Here is a 21,761-nt window from a genome sequence, read left to right on the forward strand (position 1 = left end):
AGTCTGTGGTTCTGTCATCCTTCAAAGGACATCCGAGGGATGTTGCCATCTTTCATAAGCAGAGATCCTCACACACGTCCCTTCCTGTGTGTGGTGGTGGAAGAATCACGGAAATCTGCCATGAGTGCCTAAAGCAGAAAGATAGAGATGGCTGGAGGAATCAAGGGCCTACGTCGGTTTTCCTCCAAATGGTGCCAACTGTGTTGGGCGAATAGTTTTTGCATACAACTTTTCCCAGTGTTATGCATTGGGTTCACTTTTTTATTTTTTATTTTTTAAATCCTTTTTGCCTTTTTAGGTAGACATTTTTGTAATATTCATGCTTTGAAGAATTGCAGTTCACTCCTTTGAACTATAAAAGCTAAAGGATCGGAACTTTAGAACATAGGTCTGGTGCCTTGCTGCAGAAATGCAAAATTAGATCAATTAAAATTCATACCCTCTGTCCTTAGGAACAGGCCGTTCCAAAATATTCCCATCCCACCTTAGACCAGGAAGATATAAGGTCTTAATTAGGTACCACAAAGGTCCTGGGGTTGGTCCAGATCAGTCACTGTGGAGAACAACCTGCAACCAAGGCACTACCAGATGCAAATTTCGTGGTCATTACCAGCCTTATTCTGAACCGCAAGAAAGTTCAACACTGCCTTCAGAATGCACCTTAATGTTGGGACAGGTTGGTTAGGAGAACTTAGGCGTTCATGGCTATGCTGCCTAAAAGGACACAAAAGTCCCTTCCTTTTATGCCAGCCAACATTTCGGTGGCAGATGATAAAAATTATGTAATCGGGGAGGGGGGGATATAATTTAGGGATTATTGAAAAATCATGGAGGAGAGATGAATGGTACACAAAAATTTAGAAAGCATTTAAAAAAACAAAAAAGTAAGAGCGATACAGGTAGCCCTTGACTTATAACCGTAATGGACTCAAATTTTACAATGCTTTTTGTAAAGCAACTGCCGTGGTTGATAAGAGGCTGCTGTGGTTAAGAAGACCCACTGTTTGCTATATTTAGGTTTTCAGAAAAAACGTTGTAAAATGCTTCCATGTGGCCGTGGGATGTTGCAAATGGCCATAGGTGGGGGTCAGTTGCTGAGCACCCAAAATGCAGTGATGCAACCATGGAGGGGAGGGAGACCGGGCTGTCAGAACTTGGAACCAAGTCAGACTTTTGCAGTCAACTAGGTGACTGTTCATAAATTTAATATCAACAGTTGCAGGTACTCCTCGACCTACAACCAGTGACCGTTCGAAGTTACAATTTTACTGTAAAAAGTGACTTAGGACCGTTTTTCACACTTATGACCATTGCAGCCTCCCTGTAGTCACGTGATCAAATTCCAGATGCTTGGCAACCATGTCCCAGGGTCATTTTGTCACCCTCTGACAAGCAAAGTCAAGGGGGTGGGGGGAAGGCAGATTCACTTAACAACCCTGTTCCTAACTTAACGACTGAAGTAATTCAGTTAACAAGTGGCAAGATAGGTCATAAAATGGGGCAAAACTCACTTGACAACTGTCTCACTTAGCAACGGAAATTTGGGGCTCAGTTGTGGTCGTAAGTTGAGAACTATTGTATCAGTTTCATTGCTGTTTTTAACTGTTGTTATGACTGCCACGTTTTTCCAAGGAACACACCTCTAGTTCCAAAACTCCAGTTTTGGTATCCTTTCATCCCAGTCTTTAAATACTTGCCCCAGTCACCAGGTTGACAATGATCTTTTCCACGACCTGTTTTCCCTTCTCCTCCCTTGCTCCTACATAGGAGAATCTCATGGAACAATGTTGGTGTTTTCTCACTCATACATGTACACGTATCAAAGCATTTTGTTGTAGGTTTTGAAGTAGAAAATATATTGATCAGCCGTCAGGTAAGCTAGTCTAAGGTCTTTGAACCTTACAGAGAAGAACATTGGCACCTTTTGCCCTGGACACCCTCCGTTAAACCAAGTGCTGAGAACTATAGGTAACATGGCTACTCCTCCTGAAGAAATTATCTATGTCTGGCAGAGTTACGTGCGGCTGGATCCCCCATGATGGCTCGCTGTGGTTCCAGAGAGGGCTAGTGCTGCTGGGACTGGGGGTCTCTCTCTGGAGGTCCTCAGTGGAAACGTAGCTCTCCAGTCCTGCAGGAGAAATGTCCAGAAACCAGTCATTTGAACGCTGAATCCAAAGTGGGACTGTAGCTGAGGGCCTTGAGAGGACATCTGGTTGTCTATTACGGTTTGTGGGCTCAATCCACAGCGTCCCTCCTTGCCTCCACACAGTCGGCACAGCTTCTGTTTCTTGGGGCAGGGACCCTCGGAAAACCCATTCGCAGAGGATGGCTGAGACCACAATGAACACAGCTGCAATGATCGCCAGGCTTACCATGATCAGCAAGCAGTTACCACAATCACTTAGTGGGGAGGCAGTGGAAGGAGGCGGCATCTCAACGCTTGTTGAGGGACCCAACATGACAGCGAATAGACAAGAACCAAGCCAGATCAAGTTGGCTGCATCTGGAACCAATATTACTTTTGTTAGAAAAAAGCTGGATGGAGAAGAAAATGGGAGGAGACGGGTCAGAGAACTGTATGTAAAAGAGTTAGCAATCTTTGACGCAACTGAGGGATGTGAGAGTTGTGCAAACTTAGCCTAACAACTCAAAAACAGCTCATATTCGTCAGTCCAACAAAACCCTCTAAGTGCAATGGTTTATACCAGTACTAACTGGGTGCTTTCCCGATGTATAGGATGAGATCTCCAAATACTCAGCCATTATAATTATTATTGGCTAGAAATTCTGTGAATTGTAGCCTAAAGACTTTTGAAAGACACATGACTGAGAAAGGCTAGAATAGAACAAGAACTCTGCCTTGCAAATCCCAACCATTTTTAAAGTCCTTCTAAGCCAATTGTATCTTGTATCTCGGGACAGTTTCCTCCAGTTTGAACTATTTCAATACTAGGGTTATGTATTCCTTTGGATATATATACCAAATATAGCGTATGTCTGCAACTCTTTAAAGCAGTCATATCTTTTCCTAGAATGTCATGACAGCTGCACAGGGCAGTTGTAAGATCCCAGAAGACATGGCTGCTTTAAAGAGTTGCATGCAAGCATTACATTCGTGTCCACACGTTTCAAAGCACTTTTTGGAATCAATTCCAAATTGCTGTATAGCTGTACTCTACACCAGGCATATATAGACCAAAATATCTGGACAACACAAGGTTAAAGGAGGCTGCCGTATCTTTTTCCATATAATTTTAGGTACATTGCTGTGGTAGCATTAAAAAAATCTGAAGATAGCTTTGGACAAAGTAGGTTATCCTTAATTTATCAGACAAGGCTAAATGGAAAGCTTTTTTTAAGGAAAGGTGGGATGTAAACCTAGTTAATCACCATAAAAATAAAAATCCAAAACAACATGTAAGGCAGGGTCTAAGCTAGCCATGAGTTTCTCTGTTTTCTTCTCTGTAAGGTTATGCTACTTTCCCTTCAGACGATAGCTGAGAAGTCTGAAGCCATAATCCCAGCCCAATTATAGGATACCGGGTAAGAAATGTGAAGTATGCTTTCAGCTCAGAGGCACGGGAGAAGGGGCTATACCAGGGGTAGGCAACCTCGGCTCTTTTATGACTCATGGTCTTCAACTCCCAGAATTCCTGAGCCAGCATGGCTCAGCATGGAAACCTCTCCATTTCTCCTCAGCTTGGCTGGCTCAGGAATTCTGGGAGTTGAAGTCCACGAGTCATAAAAGAGCCAATATAGCTATTCATGCCCAACATGTTAATTTCTGAAAAATCCTCCACAGATTTAGATAAAACAAGATAAAAGGAAGGAAAGTGTTGTTCTGCTCCCAATAGACCTTCTGCAGGGCAGATGGCCAACTCATTTACAGGCTAGATCAGGGGTAGGCAACCTTGGCTCTTTTATGACTCGTGGACTTCAACTCCCAGAATTCCTGAGCCAGCCAAGCTGAGGAGAAAAGGAGAGGTTTCCATGCTGAGCCATGCTGGCTCAGGAATTCTGGGAGTTGAAGTCCACGAGTCATAAAAGAGCCGAGGTTGCCTACCCCTGGGCTATACTTAAAGGAAGTGGGGGGGTGGTGGAGGAAGAGGAGGCAAAGGGAGAAGTTGGAAGGGGAGGGGGAAAAAAATTCTAACCTCAGGTATCGGAAATTGTGCTGGATTTCTGTCTTCAGTGCTCAAGCGTTCTGGCCTCCAAAGAGCGTCATACCCTTGACTTGCCTTTGACAACAGTGGAGAAAAGGATGTGGGATACATGGCGAGTCACATCACTTCCTGGGCACACCCGCTCAAAGCTGTGGGCTGAGAGCAAAGCACTTCCTCCTATCAGACTTATCTTTCAACTCAGGTGACAGCTTGTCCACTGCTGAGCAGTGAGAACCACCGGTCCCATTCAAAGGAAAAAACGACTAGAAGACAAACCAAACCCACTACAGGAGAAAAATATACAGCATAAATTTAATTCAGCTACTATGGAGCACAATTAAATTAAGGAAGGGGATTATTACAGCCAAAGACAGTTCAAGTTTCCAGGTTATTGGTTCTGTGTTATTGTTCCCCCCCTCCCCTCTCATGCAGGTTTCTTTTTTTTTCCAGATACAAGGAAGAAAAAATACACGCACACATTTGGGATTTAAACTAGCATATAAACTGCTCTGATCATAAATTAAGAATGGGTCATTGACAAAAAAAGAGATGACCAAGTAAAGAAATCAACCACCAACAAAATAAAAATACAAAATTAATAACACAAGTGTCCCAAACACATGCACACATGAAATCCACTAGGAGAAAAGAGGTAGATTTTTGAAGGGGTGTGTGTGAAATTAATGAATACATTGAATAAAGGAAGGAGGTTGAGTTGACCGCAGGCAGGAAAAGTGGAGGGGCAGAAGGGGAGGGGGGGACTTTTACAGGCATTCCACATCCAGCATCAAGGTCAAAAACTCAAAAATCTTTCAGAAAATGCCACGTATTTTTTAAAGAAAAGAAGCATTTTCTGAAATACAGAAGAAATGTGTCAGGGCCTCCAAGCGCTTCTTACAACAGGTGGTGTCCATGCTGGGATAAGAAAAATGTGGAAAGAAGGTAGTCAGGAGAAGACCAAAGTACACACCAAAGAATTTAGCATCTTATCCCAAAATTTAATTTTATGTGTGTGTGTGAGAGAGAGAAAGAGAGGGAGGACCACTGCTCTTTCTTTGAAGCAATGTTTACTCCAACTCAACGTGTCCTTTTGGCCTGTTTAGGGTAACAGAAGATTGTTTGGGAAGGAGAAAGGTGATGGGGGAGGGGAGAAATAAAAAGATATCATTATTGGTGTGCTCTTTTCTACTGGAACCTTCCTCAAAGTTGTGTTGTTGTTTTTTCCAGCTATACAGGACAGGTTTAAGGAAGCCACATGGATGTTGTACACGTTTCCCAGAAGCTGCTGCAGACCAAAGACAAGTCCTCGAAACAAAATCCTCGGTTGCAGGAAATGTACGAACCCCGTTGTAGATTCAGAAAATTGAGCCTTGCCTATTTCTCCCACCTATCCCAGTTTGGGAAATCTTTTAAGGGAAGAGCGATTTGAGGGGGAACACATCTATCCTTAGCCTAAGGCAGCGTTTAACCTTGCCCGCTTTAAAATGATTAGACTTCCAACTGCCAGAATTCCCCAGCCAGAAAGAACAAACACCCCTCATTTCAAGAACACAACTTCTCTTCATTCCAACCTGGCCGAAAGCCAGATAAGACCCCATATGTGTATGTATAGGGCAGGGGTAGGCAACCTCGGCTCTTTTATGACTCGTGGACTTCAACTCCCAGAATTCCTGAGCCAGCCAAGCTGAGGAGAAAAGGAGAGGTTTCCATGCTGAGCCATGCTGACTCAGGAATTCTGGGAGTTGAAGTCCATGAGTCATAAAAGAGCCGAGGTTGCCTACCCCTGGTATAGGGAAAGGAAAATATTGGTGCAGAGCTAGGGAGAAGGGAAAGAACTCACAAGGACAGTGCCCACCAACCCAGAGTTTTCCAGTGCAGTACAGGAACAGGGGAAAGGAAAAGACACCCATCAGTGGGGGGGGGGAATCCCTTCCCCCAACTTTTCCACTTCCAAATAATAATAATAATAATATAATAACGACCCAGACACCCCCATTCCCAAATGTCTGGCCATAAGTCAAAATATTCAAGAGTGCAGGATGAAGGGGCAGCGTTTCCCTCTTCTTTTCATCTCTCCGCTGCCAGCAGCAACGCCATCCCTTCGTGTCTTCCGTCCCTCTTCTTCTGTCTTTCTTTTCTTTTTCCGTCACGACCGTCCAAGGGTCAGCTTCATCTCTCTTCCTTCCTGGACACCTTGGAAGAATGCCATGCTGTGGAGCTGCCGGGTAGGAAAAAATAAAAATAAAAAAAAGTATTACAGGTAGTCCTCGACTTACGACCAAAATTGAGCCCAAACTTTCTGCTGCTAAGTGAGACATTTATTAAATGGGTTTTGCCCCTTTTTATCACCTGTCTTGCCACGGTTGTTAAGGGAATCAGTGCAGTTGATAACTCAGTAACCCCGCTGCTTAAGTGAATCTGGCTTCCCCATTGACTTTGCTTGTGAGAAGGTCGCAAAAGGGGATCACGTGACTCCCGGGACAGGAGCAACGGTCATAAATACGGACCAGTTGCCAAGCGTCTGAATTTTGATCACGTGATCATGGGAAAGTTGCAAAGGTCAAAACTGTGAAAAATGGCCGTAAGTCCCGTTTTTCAGCACCGTGGTAACTTTGAATGGTCACTAAACGAACTGTTGTTAAGTCGAGGAGTACCTGACCTACCTCCTCTTTCTCCTTCTGTAAAGACAGAGCCACCAGCCTGCTGGTAAGGGACGGTACAACAAGCCACCAATTTCAGAGACTCACCGGATGAAGGTTTTGAAGGCAGCTGACTGGGGGTTGATACAGAGTGGGACCCGTTTCCCATGCTGCTGTTCCAAGATAAACCTGTGCACCAGTTCTGAAAAACAAAAAGTACATTTTTGGTTTGGTCACCATCAGGGCCACAAAAACCCCCTCTCCCCGATTCTTGCAGACCAAATCTGTAGACCTATATTTACATAATACATGCCCCTCTTTTCTTCTCTATTTTTCCATGCATTTTCATTCTGCCTCTCCTCACTCAGGCAAGCCAAGGCCATCACAAATGTTTGGGATAATAGAAGCAGCGAATCGCAACTGAATGTGTGCACATTTGGACACTTGCCATCCAGGTGACTTGTCCTGTGTACACTTAGAACTTCACCAGCAGATTCAGATAAATCCCTACTTCTGCAAAATCTCCATCCCCTCTTTGGAAATCTCCTCTTCCTCCTCCTCCTCCAATATGAATAGATGCCATTAGTGCTACATTGGTTGCACAGGGGAATTGGGAGATGCAGCAACCCAAATGGGATGTGCTTCTTAGCATGAAGTGACACAAAAGGATGCATTAACGTTTTGACTTCTCCGTAATTCTATAAGATGATACAAAAAACCCACAGAGGGTGAAGAAAAACTGAAATCACAAAGTCTGGTGGAATTCATGGAAGAATTACGTACATTAACTGCTCTCACGTACTTCGTGTAAGACAGTTGAGATCAATATTTAGCTCCTAAATTAGCAACTAGCAATAGCAATGTCCCCGAGGTGCTTTTTCAAGAGGCAACTGGACTTTCTTGTTTTTCTTTGAAGACGTTTCGCTTCTCTTTCAAGCTTCTTCAGCTCTTGTCTCTTGAAAAAGCACCTTTGGGACAACCATGACATGGATGACAGAGAATCTCCACAGACAGTTAGCAATAGCACTTAAGACTTACATACCGTTTCATACTTTCATAATCCAGCATTCTAACCTCTGCGCCACCGCTACGTTAAGAATGCGGCCCTCTGAACACCCCAGGATTTGTCAGGTGGTTTGGACTCAATCAACTTACCTTTGACCTGCCAGACAGAAGCGAGGTTCTTTTCGTAAGAGCCGTCAAATTTGGGGTTGGCCCGGGGTTCAAAGTCACTGGTGTAAATGCGGCCGGAGGAGACCAAAAAGCAGCAAGTGCACATACAGGTGTGGTATCTCAGTCGCCCTTCATCTAAGTAAGGATGTGAAAGGGCATCCTTCGCTGAGATCCGCTTGGCCTGCAGAAAAAGGAAGGAAGCTTATAAACTTAAAAAAAACAGAAGAATCTGATAAATAATTTGGTAGATGAGAAAGGTTGCCTACAATTTAAAAATGAAGAAATAAAAAAAGATAATTAAAGAATATTATAAGAAACTGTATGACACAGAAGAAATTCCAAGAGAGAGAATGATCCAATATCTGGAAGGAAATAACCTTCCAAAAATTCCAGAAACCTGTAAGACCACTGGGAGATCTCTATTGTATAGAGGCAGTTCTCGACTTACGACTGTAATGAAGCCTTCCCATTAGTCATAGATCATAACGGTTGAACAAAATGCACCGGTCATGTGACCAGCCTGCTTCTATGACTTTTTGTGACAGTTATTAAGCGAACACCATGATCGTTGAGTGATCCATTGTTCGCTGTGGCCTGGTTTTGCCGAAAACTAAAAACAAATGCCATTTTTTCACAAAACCATCGTAATGTACAGTCATGTGATCATAGTATAATGCAAATGGCGGTAAATATGTTGATGAGTGCCCCAAATGCAGCCACCTGAACTGTGGTGGCGGTGAGGAACCATCAGAACTTCAGATCCAGGTCACAAGTCCCCTTTATCTGGTAGGTCATAACTTTGAACAGTTGCTAAGAGCAACTGTCCTAAGTTGAGGAGCACCTGTACAACAGCGTTTCTCAACATGCTGGCTGGAGAAACATGGGAGTTGAAGTCCACACATCTTAGAGTTGCTAAGGTTGAGAAACACTGGTGTACAGTATCGACCAATCAAGAAATCTCAATTCAATGCCTGGTTTTGCAAAGAAAAAGGTTTTTTTTCATTTTGCCAAAAACATCCAAATGGTTCCATCCACGACTTGCTAGCAATATGTATACAGAAGAGCTCTTGAGTTATTCTCTTAAGCCAGGGGGGCCTCCAAACTTGGCCCTTTTATGACTTGTGGACTTCAACTCCCAGAATTCCTCAGCCAGCGTACCTGGCTGAGGAATTCTGGGAGTTGAAGTCCACAAGTCATAAAAGGGCCAAGTCTGAAGACCCCTGGCTTAAGCCATGGTCTTTTTGGCTTCTGCCTTACAGTAGACCAAGATGAGACAAACCAGTCCTCCAACAAGACACTAATTTTAACTCTATGCACTCCCCTATAGAAATCCTATTTTAATCAATTTTATTTAATTTATATGTTGTCCAGAGTTGCTTCGGATAGTGAGATGGCTGGCATGTAAATTTCATAAACAACAACAAAAATTTTCTGATTACTAAAAGGACCAGACAAATGGTACATATGGCTGAGTTACATCATGTAACAATCACCTCTGATTATAACTTTATAATAAATCTAAGTTTGATTAAATGTTTTCAACCTTAATCACACACTGGAGGGTAGTATGTTGCTCAGAGCTGGCAGGTAGGAATAGCCTGTAAGGAGAGTGACTGTATATTCTTGGGGGGGAAAAAACAAATCTGAAAAAGGGGCAAATCTGAAGGAACACCAGAAAGGAACTGAAAAGATTAAAACAAATCCTCAATTTACAACCTTCAACTCATTTAGTGACCATTCGAAATTACAACAGGATTGAAAAAAGTGACTTATGACTGTTTTTCACACTTATGACCATTGCAGCAGCCCTGCGGTCATGTGATCAAAATTTGGGTGCTTGGCAACTGATTCACCTTTATGACAGTTGCAGTGCCCTGGGGTCATGTGATCACCTTCTGACAAGCAAAGTCAGTGGGGAACACAGATCCACTTAACAACTATGTTACTAACTTAACAACTGCAGTGATTCACTAAACAAATGTGGCAAGAAAAGTTGTAAAATGGGACAAAACTCACTTAACAAATTTCTCACTTAGCAACGTAAATTTGGGGCTCAATTGTGGTCACAAGCCGAGGACTACCTGTTAATTCTTTAGGTTTATAAAGAGAGGCAGCCAGCATTGCTCTCATTATGGTGTATATTGTCTTAAGGCTCCCAAAATTTGATCAAAAATGCGTACAATGCGCAGAAAATGAACTTCTTAATACTGTTGTATTCGCAAACGGTTGCTAACTGAGATTGCCACTAAATTGAGGAGTGGATGTATACTGTCTCTATCATTTGACATATCCGATGGTATATCTCTACACTTTCAATTTTATGCCCCTAACAACTGGAACAACAATGGCGAGCTGAATGTGAGAGAGGAAGAGAGACAACCTGACTAGTCTAAAGTTTTCCTCTGACTACATTGCCAACTCACTGGATCAAAGACCAACATCTGACAGAGCAAATGCACAGCTTCGTGGGTGGCTTCTCCAGAGAGCATGTAAAGGACAGACAACGATGGCTAGGATAAAAAAAAAAAGCCAAGTGTTAAAAAGCTTCCTTCATTTCCATGGCTCTTACCTTCCCAGCCGTGATGGTACTCACCGGCTTGTGACTGCCACGCAGGATGTGGGCCCGGGCCCCCTCGCAGGCTGAACGGAGGGCAGCAACGGGAGGAGTCCCCAGGAGATCTGTAATCAGGTCCAACTGCCACCCGTAGATCAAAGGAAGAAGAGAAGAAGAAGAAATGGAGAGAGGGAGAGAGAAGGGAAAGAGGAAAGTTACTCCTTTGGTGTCGAGTAGTGGACGTTTTGTGGAAGCACAAGCTGAAATGTTCTTTCACGCCTTCTGAAACCACACACTTTCGCAACTCTTTCTTCAAAGCCGGTTGACATACCTGCTGAATTGGGCTCTGGGCCTGAAAGAGGATACGCCTGCCAAGGAGTTCGGCGAAAATGCAGCCCACGGACCAGATATCAATTGGACGTCCATAATGCCTGCTGCCCATCAGGATTTCAGGTGCCCGGTAATATTGAGTAACCACCTCTTGAGTCATGTGCTGGGACTCATCTGGCTCCTCTACCCGGGCCAAACCAAAATCACAGATCTGAAGGAAAGATGAAAAGGTGTGGTCAACCTGAGGAAGCTTCTAGAGCCGTGGTGGCTCTCTGTGGGCACGCGCGCTGCAGCTCCAGTCCTAGGCCTTCAGCTGGGTTTTGTAAAACCTTTTCGCTTTAGGCCTCGGCCGCCATGTGCAAAAAAGAAAAGGCTCAATTGATCAATCAATTTCAACTTCTCGCGGGGAAAAAAAAATCACGCAAAGTTGGGATTGATTGATTGAACTTTTTAGTCCCACCCAGTCTGCTGTTACCACGGCAGCCATGCCCACCCAATGGGCCACGCCCACCCGGCACCTGACGATACATAAGTGGGCTTTGGGTTGCAGTTTGGGCACTTGGTCTCTGAAAGGTTTGCCATCACTGTTCTAGAGAAATAAAGCTTCCAGACCTACTTTTCTCTACTATTTGCTGCTCCTTCTGGGAATCAACATTCTTTCAATGCCACCGAATGCTATTAATTCAGGTGCATTCTAAAATGGGAGCTGCATGGATGTTTCTCAACCCTGGCAACTTTAAGAGGTGTGGACTTCAACTCCCAGAATTCTCTGGCCAGCATTAGGGAACCTGACAAAGCTTGTAAGGACCCTGCCGGGGGGAGAGGGGAAAAGGCCTACGGGCCCCAGTAGTGGTGAGGGAAGCAGGCCCAAGGCCTATGGGGACATCAAGGGGCAGGAAGCAAATCATAGAGGATGGGGGAGGCCCTACAAGTCTGGGGCAGGAGGGCCTGGGCCTGCGCTAGGTTTCCCAAGTTCTCCCCCACCCGAGGCACCCAGTGCTCCACTTAACGACTACATGAAGGACGGCAGAGGTGGGATCGTTAAGCAAGATCACGTGGTTGCCTCACTTAAACGACCATCACAACTTACGACCGTAATGGGCAGATGCCATTACAGTTATAGTTTGAGAACTACCTGTACACAAATAAAGGATTCTATGTCTCAAATTCAAGTACACTGCATTAAATTAAATTAAATACAATTCGTTTGATCACTTCTTGCATGGTTAATTTTTTTTCCTTTTGTCACATCAAAAATAGCAATTTGCTGGCTGTGACTTTATCAGCTGCAAGACTATGTGACAGAGAATTATTGAAGATACATATGTGTTAAAATCTACAGCATGGTGGGCACCGTGTCACCACTGATAGCTTTGGGTGCAATGGCATACATGACATTTTATGGATTTGTCACAACCATACACATATTTATACACCCAACATCTCTATTCTTACCGTAGTATGATTCACAGTGATTGGAGTGGGAGGGTGGGTGAGAACATTTAATGTTTGGCCATAATAGCTAAAAATGCTGGACGTCACAGTCCCCCCGGAGGTGGCTATCTTGAAAACTGCCTGGGTTGGCTACAAGGAGGAATTACCTTGAGGACACAGTTGCTGTTGACCAGCAAATTCCCAGGCTTGATGTCCCGATGAAGGACACCAGCAGAGTGCAAATATTTTAGCCCTGGAGAAGTAAGGCGAAAGAAAAAATACATTGGATATTTTATTTGGAGTCAACAGATGCAATAAAAATTAAAACTGAAATTAAACCCATTATCAACATAGTTTTCAAAATTTAAAACTTTTGTGTAAGTTCTGAACTACTGCCGAAGTGCTGAGCCTGGTGCTGAGTTTGACTCCAAACACATTTTACTTAAACATTAAGTAACTAAGAAAATTTAAAAAGGGACACTCGTTATCTCTTCTAAGAAAATAGCCGCTTAAGTCGCACACGTGCAGGATTCTTAAATCCTGAAAAGAAACTCCTTGTATTTTATGGAATTGCAACTGTGCAAGGATCGTCAGAAAAGGAGGGAAGGGGAGAAAATATTAAAACAAATGACTTGCAACAGGACATAATTAGGAAGAACGGGAGCAAAGGAAAGGAGCAGGAGAAAAGGGCAAAAGATATCTGATAAACATGAGAGGAGAAAATATTAGAGGACATATCGAAGAGACCATTCAAGAGGGATAATAGAAATACAACTTGTTTGGTCATCAAACCCCTGCTGGATCTCCACCCCCATGGCTCTCCATCCCAATTCAAAAACATGCACAAGGAAGATCTCAACGCTTCTCCAACCCCTCTAATGTCAAAGCATTAGACAGATAGCAACCCGTCAATGAATTGTACCTTCTTCTTTCATGGGACCTGAAGCCCCTGAGATCCAGTCTCCCCTTTGAGACAATGTAGAATACCCTTTACTCTCTTTTGATTCTTCATCCTTCTCTTTCCTACTTCTGATTATTGTCATCCTCGCTTCTTAATCCCTAGTCTTGACTAAGTTCTGGCATCCATAACTTTGATCACCGTTATGGAATCTTTTAACTTGGAGTTGAGGATGGCGCCCGATCTTCGCTCCTTTCGTCGCGATCTAAAGACATTCTTATTCGAACAAGCCGGCCTGGCCTGATGGGGGATTGGTGGGGTTTTTTATTGTTATTTTAATATTTGTATTTACTGTTTTTAGTGGGCATATATTTAATTCTTTTTTAACTTTTGTAACTTTGTATTTTTTATTCTTGCCCTGTTCACCGCCCTGAGTCCTTCGGGAGAAGGGCGGTATATAAATATTATTAAATAAATAAATAAATAAATAAATTCTACAACTGCAGGCTATGCGTATGATTTAGAAGCTAGGCAGCTTGTATAATGTGAGATGAATGAAGAAATGTTAGGAATGACTCAGCAGGAGTCTGTATCCCTTTAAGAGCTTGAATATAAAAGGGAAGGCCTTGCTGGAGTCTTTCTCTCTTGTCCCTTTCCTGCTGTAATTGCTGTGTATTGGAGTTTGCTGAATTATCACCACGTGTTTGTATTTTATTTCTAGTGTATATTTGTAGATAGTGTAATATGAATCACCATTTAATACAAACCACTACTGTATTTACTCCTGGGTTACCTCAGCGCAATAAGGCTGTGCATGCTCTGACAGCATAGCATCAGCCAACTCTGTATAGACATTGTCCTATTAGTTCACATTCTTCTACTGAATGATTACAATCCTTGTCATGTTATACGGCTGCCAAGCCAGACAGCTCTACATTCGCACTGAATCTAAATAAAGAACTTTGCCCAAATGGATAGTTCCCAATTTATGGCATTTCCAAGTCAGACTTACCCCTGAGGATCTGATACAAAAAGACCTTGATATGATCAGAGCTGAGTGGTTGCGGAGAAACTATGACTTTGTGAAGGTCACTTTGCATCAATTCAGTGATAACATAACTGATGGTCATTGTCAAGGAGGTTGATGGGGAATGGAACAGAGAATGGAGGTTATCTGAATACCCAGCTCTTCCCATTGGAAGCAAAAAGAAAAATTACTTTCCCACCATTTTGTAAAACCAACAAGCTCGAACAGAATAAGGAGGCACAAATACCAAACAGCGGGACAAAGTGAGGTAAAATAAAATAAGAAAATATAGAAAGAAAAACTGTTATACAGATCAGCCATCACCAACCTGATACTCTGTATATAGGCTGGAATGCAAACTCATATCAATTTTGGAGGACACAAAACTAAGGAAAGACTGAGTCTTCAGAGAAGGGCGGGATATAAATGGAATTAAAATAAATAAATAAAATAAATAAATCAAAAAGAACTAAAGAACCTCAAAAGCATCTCCAGTGCAGAACTGAGACACAAAATGCGTATGAGAATGGACTAACCTAACTATTAAGAAATTTTAAAAATCAGTATGGAAACTCTTATCTTAGTTGCAAGGAAAATAAAAGAAGACGAAAGTGCAGACAAAATAAGCAAAATAATCTTTTCTAGTATTGTACACTACTGCACAATCTCAAAACGAGGTACTTCCTGCCCACAAATGCCACTCAAATTTCATGGAGCTGTGACAATCTCAGCACAGACTCTAATGGGGCATTATGAAAAGATTTAGAGTATTTTTAACAAACAAAAAACCCCAACTGAGCATGAATATATGAGGCCATGGCTTCTGTGAATATTGATGTTTGTAAGCCGCCCAGAGTTACTTGTTAATGAGATGGGCAGCATATAAATTAAATAAACCAATTTAATAAATAAATACACATTAATTATACAATTACTAGCTAAAATTGTGCTGTTGACCTCTGAGGTTAAAAGAATAGTATCATAACTTTTAGTAATAAAGGGCTTGCTAGCTATAGCTAGGTGTTTATTACTAAAAGTTATGATTCTATTCTTTTAAGGCAGGGATCCCCAACCCCTGAGTCACAGCCCACTATTGGGCCGCGGCCTCTTTCAAACCAGGCCGTGTGAGTGATGGGCAAGCATGTGTGCATGCGAAGCTCCACTCGCATGAGCAGCGCAAATGGAACTTTGCACGCAAGTGGAGCTTCGCGTGTGAGCACAAGCACCCTCCGCTCGCATGAGTAGAGCTTAACATGCAAAGCTCCATTCCTGTGAATGGAGGGCATGTGCACCAACCGCCCACACCAATGGAGCTGTGCGCGCGCAGGTGCCTGGCACTCACACGCTCCCCAACCCAGACCAGGCCAGGCCGCCAAAGTGGAAAGATTGAGGAGCACTATTTTAAGGAGATGAAGCTGGAAGGAAACATAACATGTAAGATATGATAGCCCTATCTAGGTGCTGCTGCAACATTTGTGCATGAAGAGATGAAGTAGGAACAATCAGACCTGATGCTCTTTTCAACTTGCAAACAGAGCTCGGTGGCCTCTGAGCAAACAAATAACCAAACTCAGACAGCACCAAGGACTCCACAGCCAGACCATCCCTGACCATCCATTCTCATTACTCTTCATTTATAGAAAGCCATGGTCTCCAGCAAGGGATCTCAGACCTCAGACTGAGACATCTCAATCTCTAGCATGGTATCCAGATCCCACAAACCTCAATGGCCACCAGGTTCCATGCCCTCCTCATATTCCATTAGATTCATGTACTTACTGTCCAAAGAAGTTAAATGGGAAGCTAGCAGGCTCCAGAACAATGTCCTACCACCATTTCTAAGAAAGCCTCTGGGTCAGATCCCGAGGAACTCATAAAAGTGGAGGGAGCTGTCTGTCAATCAAATGCTGCCCAGAAACAACTGAGGAACTTAAGACTGGTATGAAACGTCTTAGGAGTTTTGAAGGAATGATGGAGAGCAGCTTCCCAGCTTGCCATTAGGTAAATGAGGACCATCTATGCCAACTACAAGAGATTTAAAATACCAACTGTACCTACTGGTGTCCAAAGGTTGTAGACATCTGGCTTAGGAGACTGAACACTCAAGATTTCCTAGCATTCTCAAGCTCAGAGAGAACCTATTGGGAATACCATGCTGCAGTTGACTTCAAAACCCCAAGACTGGAGCAAAGCTAGTGAATCATTCAATCATCTTCAGGTGAGTAAACATACAAATGGGGCAAGAGGGAGGAGATTTCACATAAACTTGGATCTTTTGAAAATAGCCGACACAGGCTGAAAAACTTGGCAAGGAACGGTGGCAAGGACAACCTCAACGAACTAGAAAACAATTGCATGAGAATATAAGGGGGGGATCCAAAGCAGTAATGTAAATGAAGGAAATAAAAAAAAAATACGTGAGAAATAAAAGAGAAAAATCAAAGCAAATGGAACATAAGGATACTGCAAAAAAAAATAAGAAGAATCAAATCAGACTTAAGAAAAGCAAGAACAATCAATAAATATTTCACTTCCTCTTCTCACATGTAGCATGTGTAGAGGGGAAAAAAGCAAAGGTAACGATAGCACTCTCAATTCCTGGCAAATAGATGGGGAAGAAATGGAGGTAGTGACAGATTTTATTTTCCTGGGCTCCAAGATCACTGCAGATGGGGACTGTAGCCAAGAAATTAAAAGACGCTTGCTCCTCGGGAGGAAAGCCATGGCAAATCTAGACAGCACACTAAAAAGCAGAGACATCACCCTGTCAACAAAAGTGCGTATAGTCAAGGCTATGGTCTTCCCAGTTGCAATGTATGGCAGTGAAAGTTGGACCATAAAAAAGGCTGAGCGCCAAAGAATTGAAGCCTTTGAACTATGGTGCTGGAGAAGACTCCTGCGAGTCCCTTGGACTGCAAGGCGATCAAACCGGTCAGTCCTAGAGGAGATCAACCCTGACTGCTCTTTAGAAGGCCAGATCCTGAAGTTGAAACTCAAATACTTTGGCCACCTAATGAGAAGGAAGGACTCACTGGAGAAGAGCCTAATGCTGGGAAAGATTTGAGGGCAAGAGAAAAAGGGGACGACAGAGAAGGAGGTGGCTGGATGGAGTCACTGAAGCAGTAGGCGTGAGCTTAAATGGACTCCAGAAGATGGTAGAGGACAGGAAGGCCTGGAGGAACATTGTCCATAGGGTCGCGATGGGTCGGACACGACTTCGCAACTAACAACAACAACAATGATAGCACAAAATGGAGCATGGGAACAGTAGGGAAAATAATAATGAGGAAAGAAGTTAGCTACAGGTGGAATGAAGGATACATTTCCTCAAAACAGTCAATCTGTGGAGGTTGGAGGATATCCAGTGCTGAGAGGACCTGAGAAGAAGAAAAAAAAAGACATTTTTTTTTGTCTGAAATGGTATAGGGTCTCCTGCTTGAGCAGGGGGTTGGACTAGAAAACCTCCAAGGTCCCTTCCAACTTTGTTATTCTGTTAAAAGTCTGAAAATATCCCCTCACAGACAGAAAGGATGAAACCAGTGGTATAGTACATCTGTACTATAATCTGGTGTTTTGGCATGACAGGCCTATCAAGCTTAACGTACCACCCGCCCCCTCCTAGTAATAAAAATAGGACAACAGCAATAATGTACCTACTCAAAAACAGGACTGAAACTTAGCTGGTAAGAGCAGCCTGCACAGTTTGTCTAATAATAGGGTCAGCCCTGCCACCCACAGCTGCAATGACTTGGTCAGTGCAAGGGACCCTTCATAACTTCACGAACACGGCACACCATCCAAGCGTCCTTCTGTCCTATACACCAGGGGTCTGCAACCTTGACAACTTTAAGACTTGTGGACTCAGCTATGCTGGCTGAGGAATTCTGGGAGCTGAAGTCCACAAGTCTTAAAGTTGTCAAGGTTCCAGACCCCTGCTATACACCATCAATTTGTGCCCATCTCTTCCAGTCTTCCAGCTTTGTCCCTGAGGTGAAACGGCCCTTCGCCAGCTTCCTTGTGCCAGGGAGCAAGGCCTACCACTGTCCTATACACCAGGGGTCTGCAACCTTGACAACTTTAAGACTTGTGGACTCAGCTATGCTGGCTGAGGAATTCTGGGAGCTGAAGTCCACAAGTCTTAAAGTTGTCAAGGTTCCAGACCCCTGCTATACACCATCAATTTGTGCCCATCTGTTCCAATCTTCCAGCTTTGTCCCTGAGGTGAAACGGCCTTTCGTCAGCTTCCTTGTGCCAGGGAGCAAGGCCTACCACTGACCCTGGCCTACCACCAGAGGCCATCTCCTCCTTCCACTGCTCCTCAATGAATTATATTACTCTTAATTCTTTTCTTTTTATCCTTTGTTGTCCATTCCTGTCAACTGTCCATTAAGGAAGCCTATGGAAATCCAACATTCTGGAGTCACTCTTGGGATATAAATTTAACCACATGGTTTCACTGACTTGAATTTAAAAAAAAAACTATCAATCCATCCAGTCATTCTAGCAGGGAACCCTATTCTGGATCAGTGTCACTGCATGTGTGATCAACTACCCTTGTTGCTGCCTCTCCAACATAATCTGCCTGGAGCCATACTTTTATATTCATTTATTTAATCAAATTTTGAAAACCCATAGAAAATATTTGTAGCTCACAGTTGAATTGTGGAGTCCTAGGTGTTCTCTGAGCTTGGTTGATTTCCTGCAGATGTCTCATTACCTAACGAGATAACATCATCATATGTCATCAGATCATTTTGATGATGTTATTTAGGGGAATAATGTCATGGACTTAGAATTGTAAGGCTGGAAAGGATCTTGGAGGTCATCTAGTCCAACCCCCTTCTTAAGGCAGGAGACCTTATCACATCTCAGAATGAAATGTCTGCAAGAAAACAACCAAGCTCAGAACACACCAAGGACCCCACAATTTTGAAACCGCCCATTTCCCTCACAGAGACTCTGGGCAGTGTACAAATTATTAGAACATAAAGCAATACATAAAAGAAAATTTAAAAAGAGGTCAGAATGATTGAAAATCAATATATGCCTACACCTTTCCACAATGCACATTCCTAAATCTGGGGAAACTTAACCCAAACCCAGGGTGCCATAGAAGGGACCACCTTTGGCTCTGCAAACTGTTCCACACTCACATTGTCATGTTTGAAGTAACAGAGCATTCTCAATTCTCTGAAGACCCGTTTGCAAGAGACCAAGTTCTGGAAAACATTGGGCATCTTTTTGAGTGCAACTCGCGACCCATCCCGAGGGTCTGTCACAGACCTGCAGGAAGAAGAAAAATATCCTTCCATTTACAATTTCCTTTTTGGTAATAAGAAACGGTAGACCACAGCAAGGAGGCAATTACAATGTAATTTTAGAGAGAGAGGGCAAAAGATGAAAATACATTTTAAGATCTGCTCTTAAGAAGATTGGAAAACATTGCTTTATATTTTTTTTCCCGTTTTCTTTTTCCTATTTCCTTTCTTACAATTCACCATTTTTCTCTATTTCTTTTCTAAATTCCATACTGCTTTTTCTCCTAAAAATCTCTTTAATAAAAATTATTTTTAGACAGGTAGTCCTCGACTTAGAACCACTTGTTTAGGGAACGTTTGATGTTATAAGTATACAAAGCTGCTTATGACCGATCCTCACATTAGAAGTGTTGCAGCATCCCCACGATCATGTGATCAAACTTCCGCCCCTTGGCAACCAATTTGTATTTACAATGGTTGCTGTGTCCCAGGGTCATGTGATCATCCTATGCAACTTTCCCGGTTGACTTCCGATAACCAAGAGTCAATGCGGGAAACCAATTTGCTTAACAGCTGCACGATTCACTTAACAACTGCAGTGACTCACTTAACAACCAGGACAAAAAAGCTTCTGAAATGGAAATTCTAGTCTGAAATGTGATCGTAACTATCAATCCTTTCCTGTCTCTATTACCTTCATCCTTCTCTTCTATCATGCAGCAGATAACTCCTCACTCACCATACCACACCAAAAGCACCATAACCGATGGGTCGATCTGGTTCTGGGTCCACCATCATCGCATTGCCAAGCGTTGTCTGCTGTTGCTGGGGGGGAGCTATCTGTACCCCATTATTGCAATAATATTTCTGCCCCCCACCTAGCCCAGCAGCTAAAGGTGGCTGGATTAACCCCGTCAATGCCCCAAAAACATTGCTACAAAGCTGAGCTTGAAGCGGATGGTTGGGGTCTTGGAAAGCCATCAGACAAATTAGGACAGAGGTGTGAGAAACACTGATTTTGGACAAGAAGATTGGGAGAGGACGCAAAACAGCCCTCTGGAATTGAAACCAATTGTGGTTTGCAAAAAGGAGGTTTGGGGAATATTGAGTGGAAAATACCTGGCTTATTAGGGCAAATCTCACAAGCAAAATAAATGCATGCAAAATTGTGCGCTCCAGCAAAGGAGTGTTTTTATACAAGTAGTATTTTTTTTCTCCTTAAGGTTTTTTAAAAAATCTTTAAAAGAGGTATCTTGGCTTATTTTAAATTTAAAATTATTATTACAATAAAGCGTAAATTATATTTTGGGACAGTTTGATATGTTTTAGGGACCGTATTAACCCTGGCTGAAAGTGTGTGTGTGTGTGTGTGACAGAGCAACTGATGAAAATCAGTTCTTCAACTAAATCTCTGATGTGGAAGACATCAGGGAAGATTTCTAAGAAGCTGCGTTTTCTCCAGAATGCACAGAAAAATTTGGAATATTGTACTTACATTAAACATAAAAGGGGAGACTGATTAAGAATAGACGTAGAGCCTTGACAATCTATAGGAAAAGAGCAGAAATGTTGTATAACATTTTTCTCTTAATAGGTGAGCTTTGTGGAACCACAAGACATTTAAACAGGATTTCTGGGATTACGTTATTTTTTTAAAAAAATATTGAACAGAGAACAGAGCACTGAGGTTTTATCTCACCATATAACCAAGATGATGGAAATCCTGGGCTGTACTGAAATATCAAGAGGCCTAAAAAAAAATTGGGGAATCTTATACACACGTTAGGAAATACAAGCTACTATTAGAGGCCGGGATGCAAGGGAGGCACTCTCTAGATTAGAGCAAGAGAAATGAAAGTAAATTTGGGAAGAGCACTTCACGAATTGGAGAATGAGGTCTATTGCCTTTCTAGTGAGGTGTGAAAATGCTGGGGTATTCCCAGCAAAATATTAGAAGGGGGGGTTCGGTGACCAGAAACGCCCAAAGTTGCGAAAATATCCCCTTCCAACAGAAATGGAAAACCTCAAATGAGGATGTGGTATAACAGAAAAGCTGCCATCCGAACCACACAACCTTAACTCACGGGTGCACTTTGGGGAAAGTTTCTCAACAATCAAAAGTGGGGGGGAAGGGATAGACCCAATAAAAAGGGGGTGCAGAGAAAGCAGCTCTCTTGGCAACCAGCCCTGTTAGGCTTCAGGAAGCTGTGATTAAATCTGGAGGTGTCAAAGAACCACACAACCCCTTACTTCCAGGCAACAAGAGGGGCAACAGATTGGAAGAA

At 42.9% G+C, this 21,761-nt stretch overlaps 1 protein-coding gene across 1 annotated transcript; it reads right to left on the reverse strand.

The window, feature by feature from the left end:
* Positions 1-4,456: 4,456 nt before the first annotated feature.
* On the reverse strand, positions 4,457-21,479 carry LOC308676158 (serine/threonine-protein kinase NLK2-like). The gene is made up of 11 exons (XM_081341907.1): positions 20,216-21,479; positions 19,372-19,501; positions 17,540-17,595; positions 14,204-14,310; positions 12,461-12,546; positions 10,861-11,070; positions 10,569-10,670; positions 10,399-10,485; positions 7,958-8,156; positions 6,911-7,004; positions 4,457-6,381 (listed from the first exon to the last, which is right to left on the reverse strand). Exons 1-11 carry the CDS (start codon positions 20,455-20,457, stop codon positions 6,333-6,335), a joined length of 1,362 nt encoding a protein of 453 aa, XP_081198033.1. The 5' UTR covers positions 20,458-21,479; the 3' UTR covers positions 4,457-6,332.
* Positions 21,480-21,761: the final 282 nt, after the last annotated feature.

This window comes from Vipera berus (assembly GCF_964194415.1).
Source record: "Vipera berus genome assembly, chromosome: W".
Classification (NCBI taxonomy): domain Eukaryota; kingdom Metazoa; phylum Chordata; class Lepidosauria; order Squamata; family Viperidae; genus Vipera; species Vipera berus.

Excerpts from the sequence above, each read along its gene's own strand:
- LOC308676158 (XM_081341907.1), bottom strand. The coding sequence starts at position 20,457 with ATGGCTTTCCAAGACCCCAACCATCCGCTTCAAGCTCAGCTTTGTAGC. Across the intron at positions 11,071-12,460 it reads ACAGCAACTGTGTCCTCAAG|ATCTGTGATTTTGGTTTGGC; the intron begins GTAATTCCTCCT and ends TCTTTCCTTCAG. Across the intron at positions 7,005-7,957 it reads TTCTGTCTGGCAGGTCAAAG|AACTGGTGCACAGGTTTATC; the intron begins GTAAGTTGATTG and ends TTTGTTTTTCAG.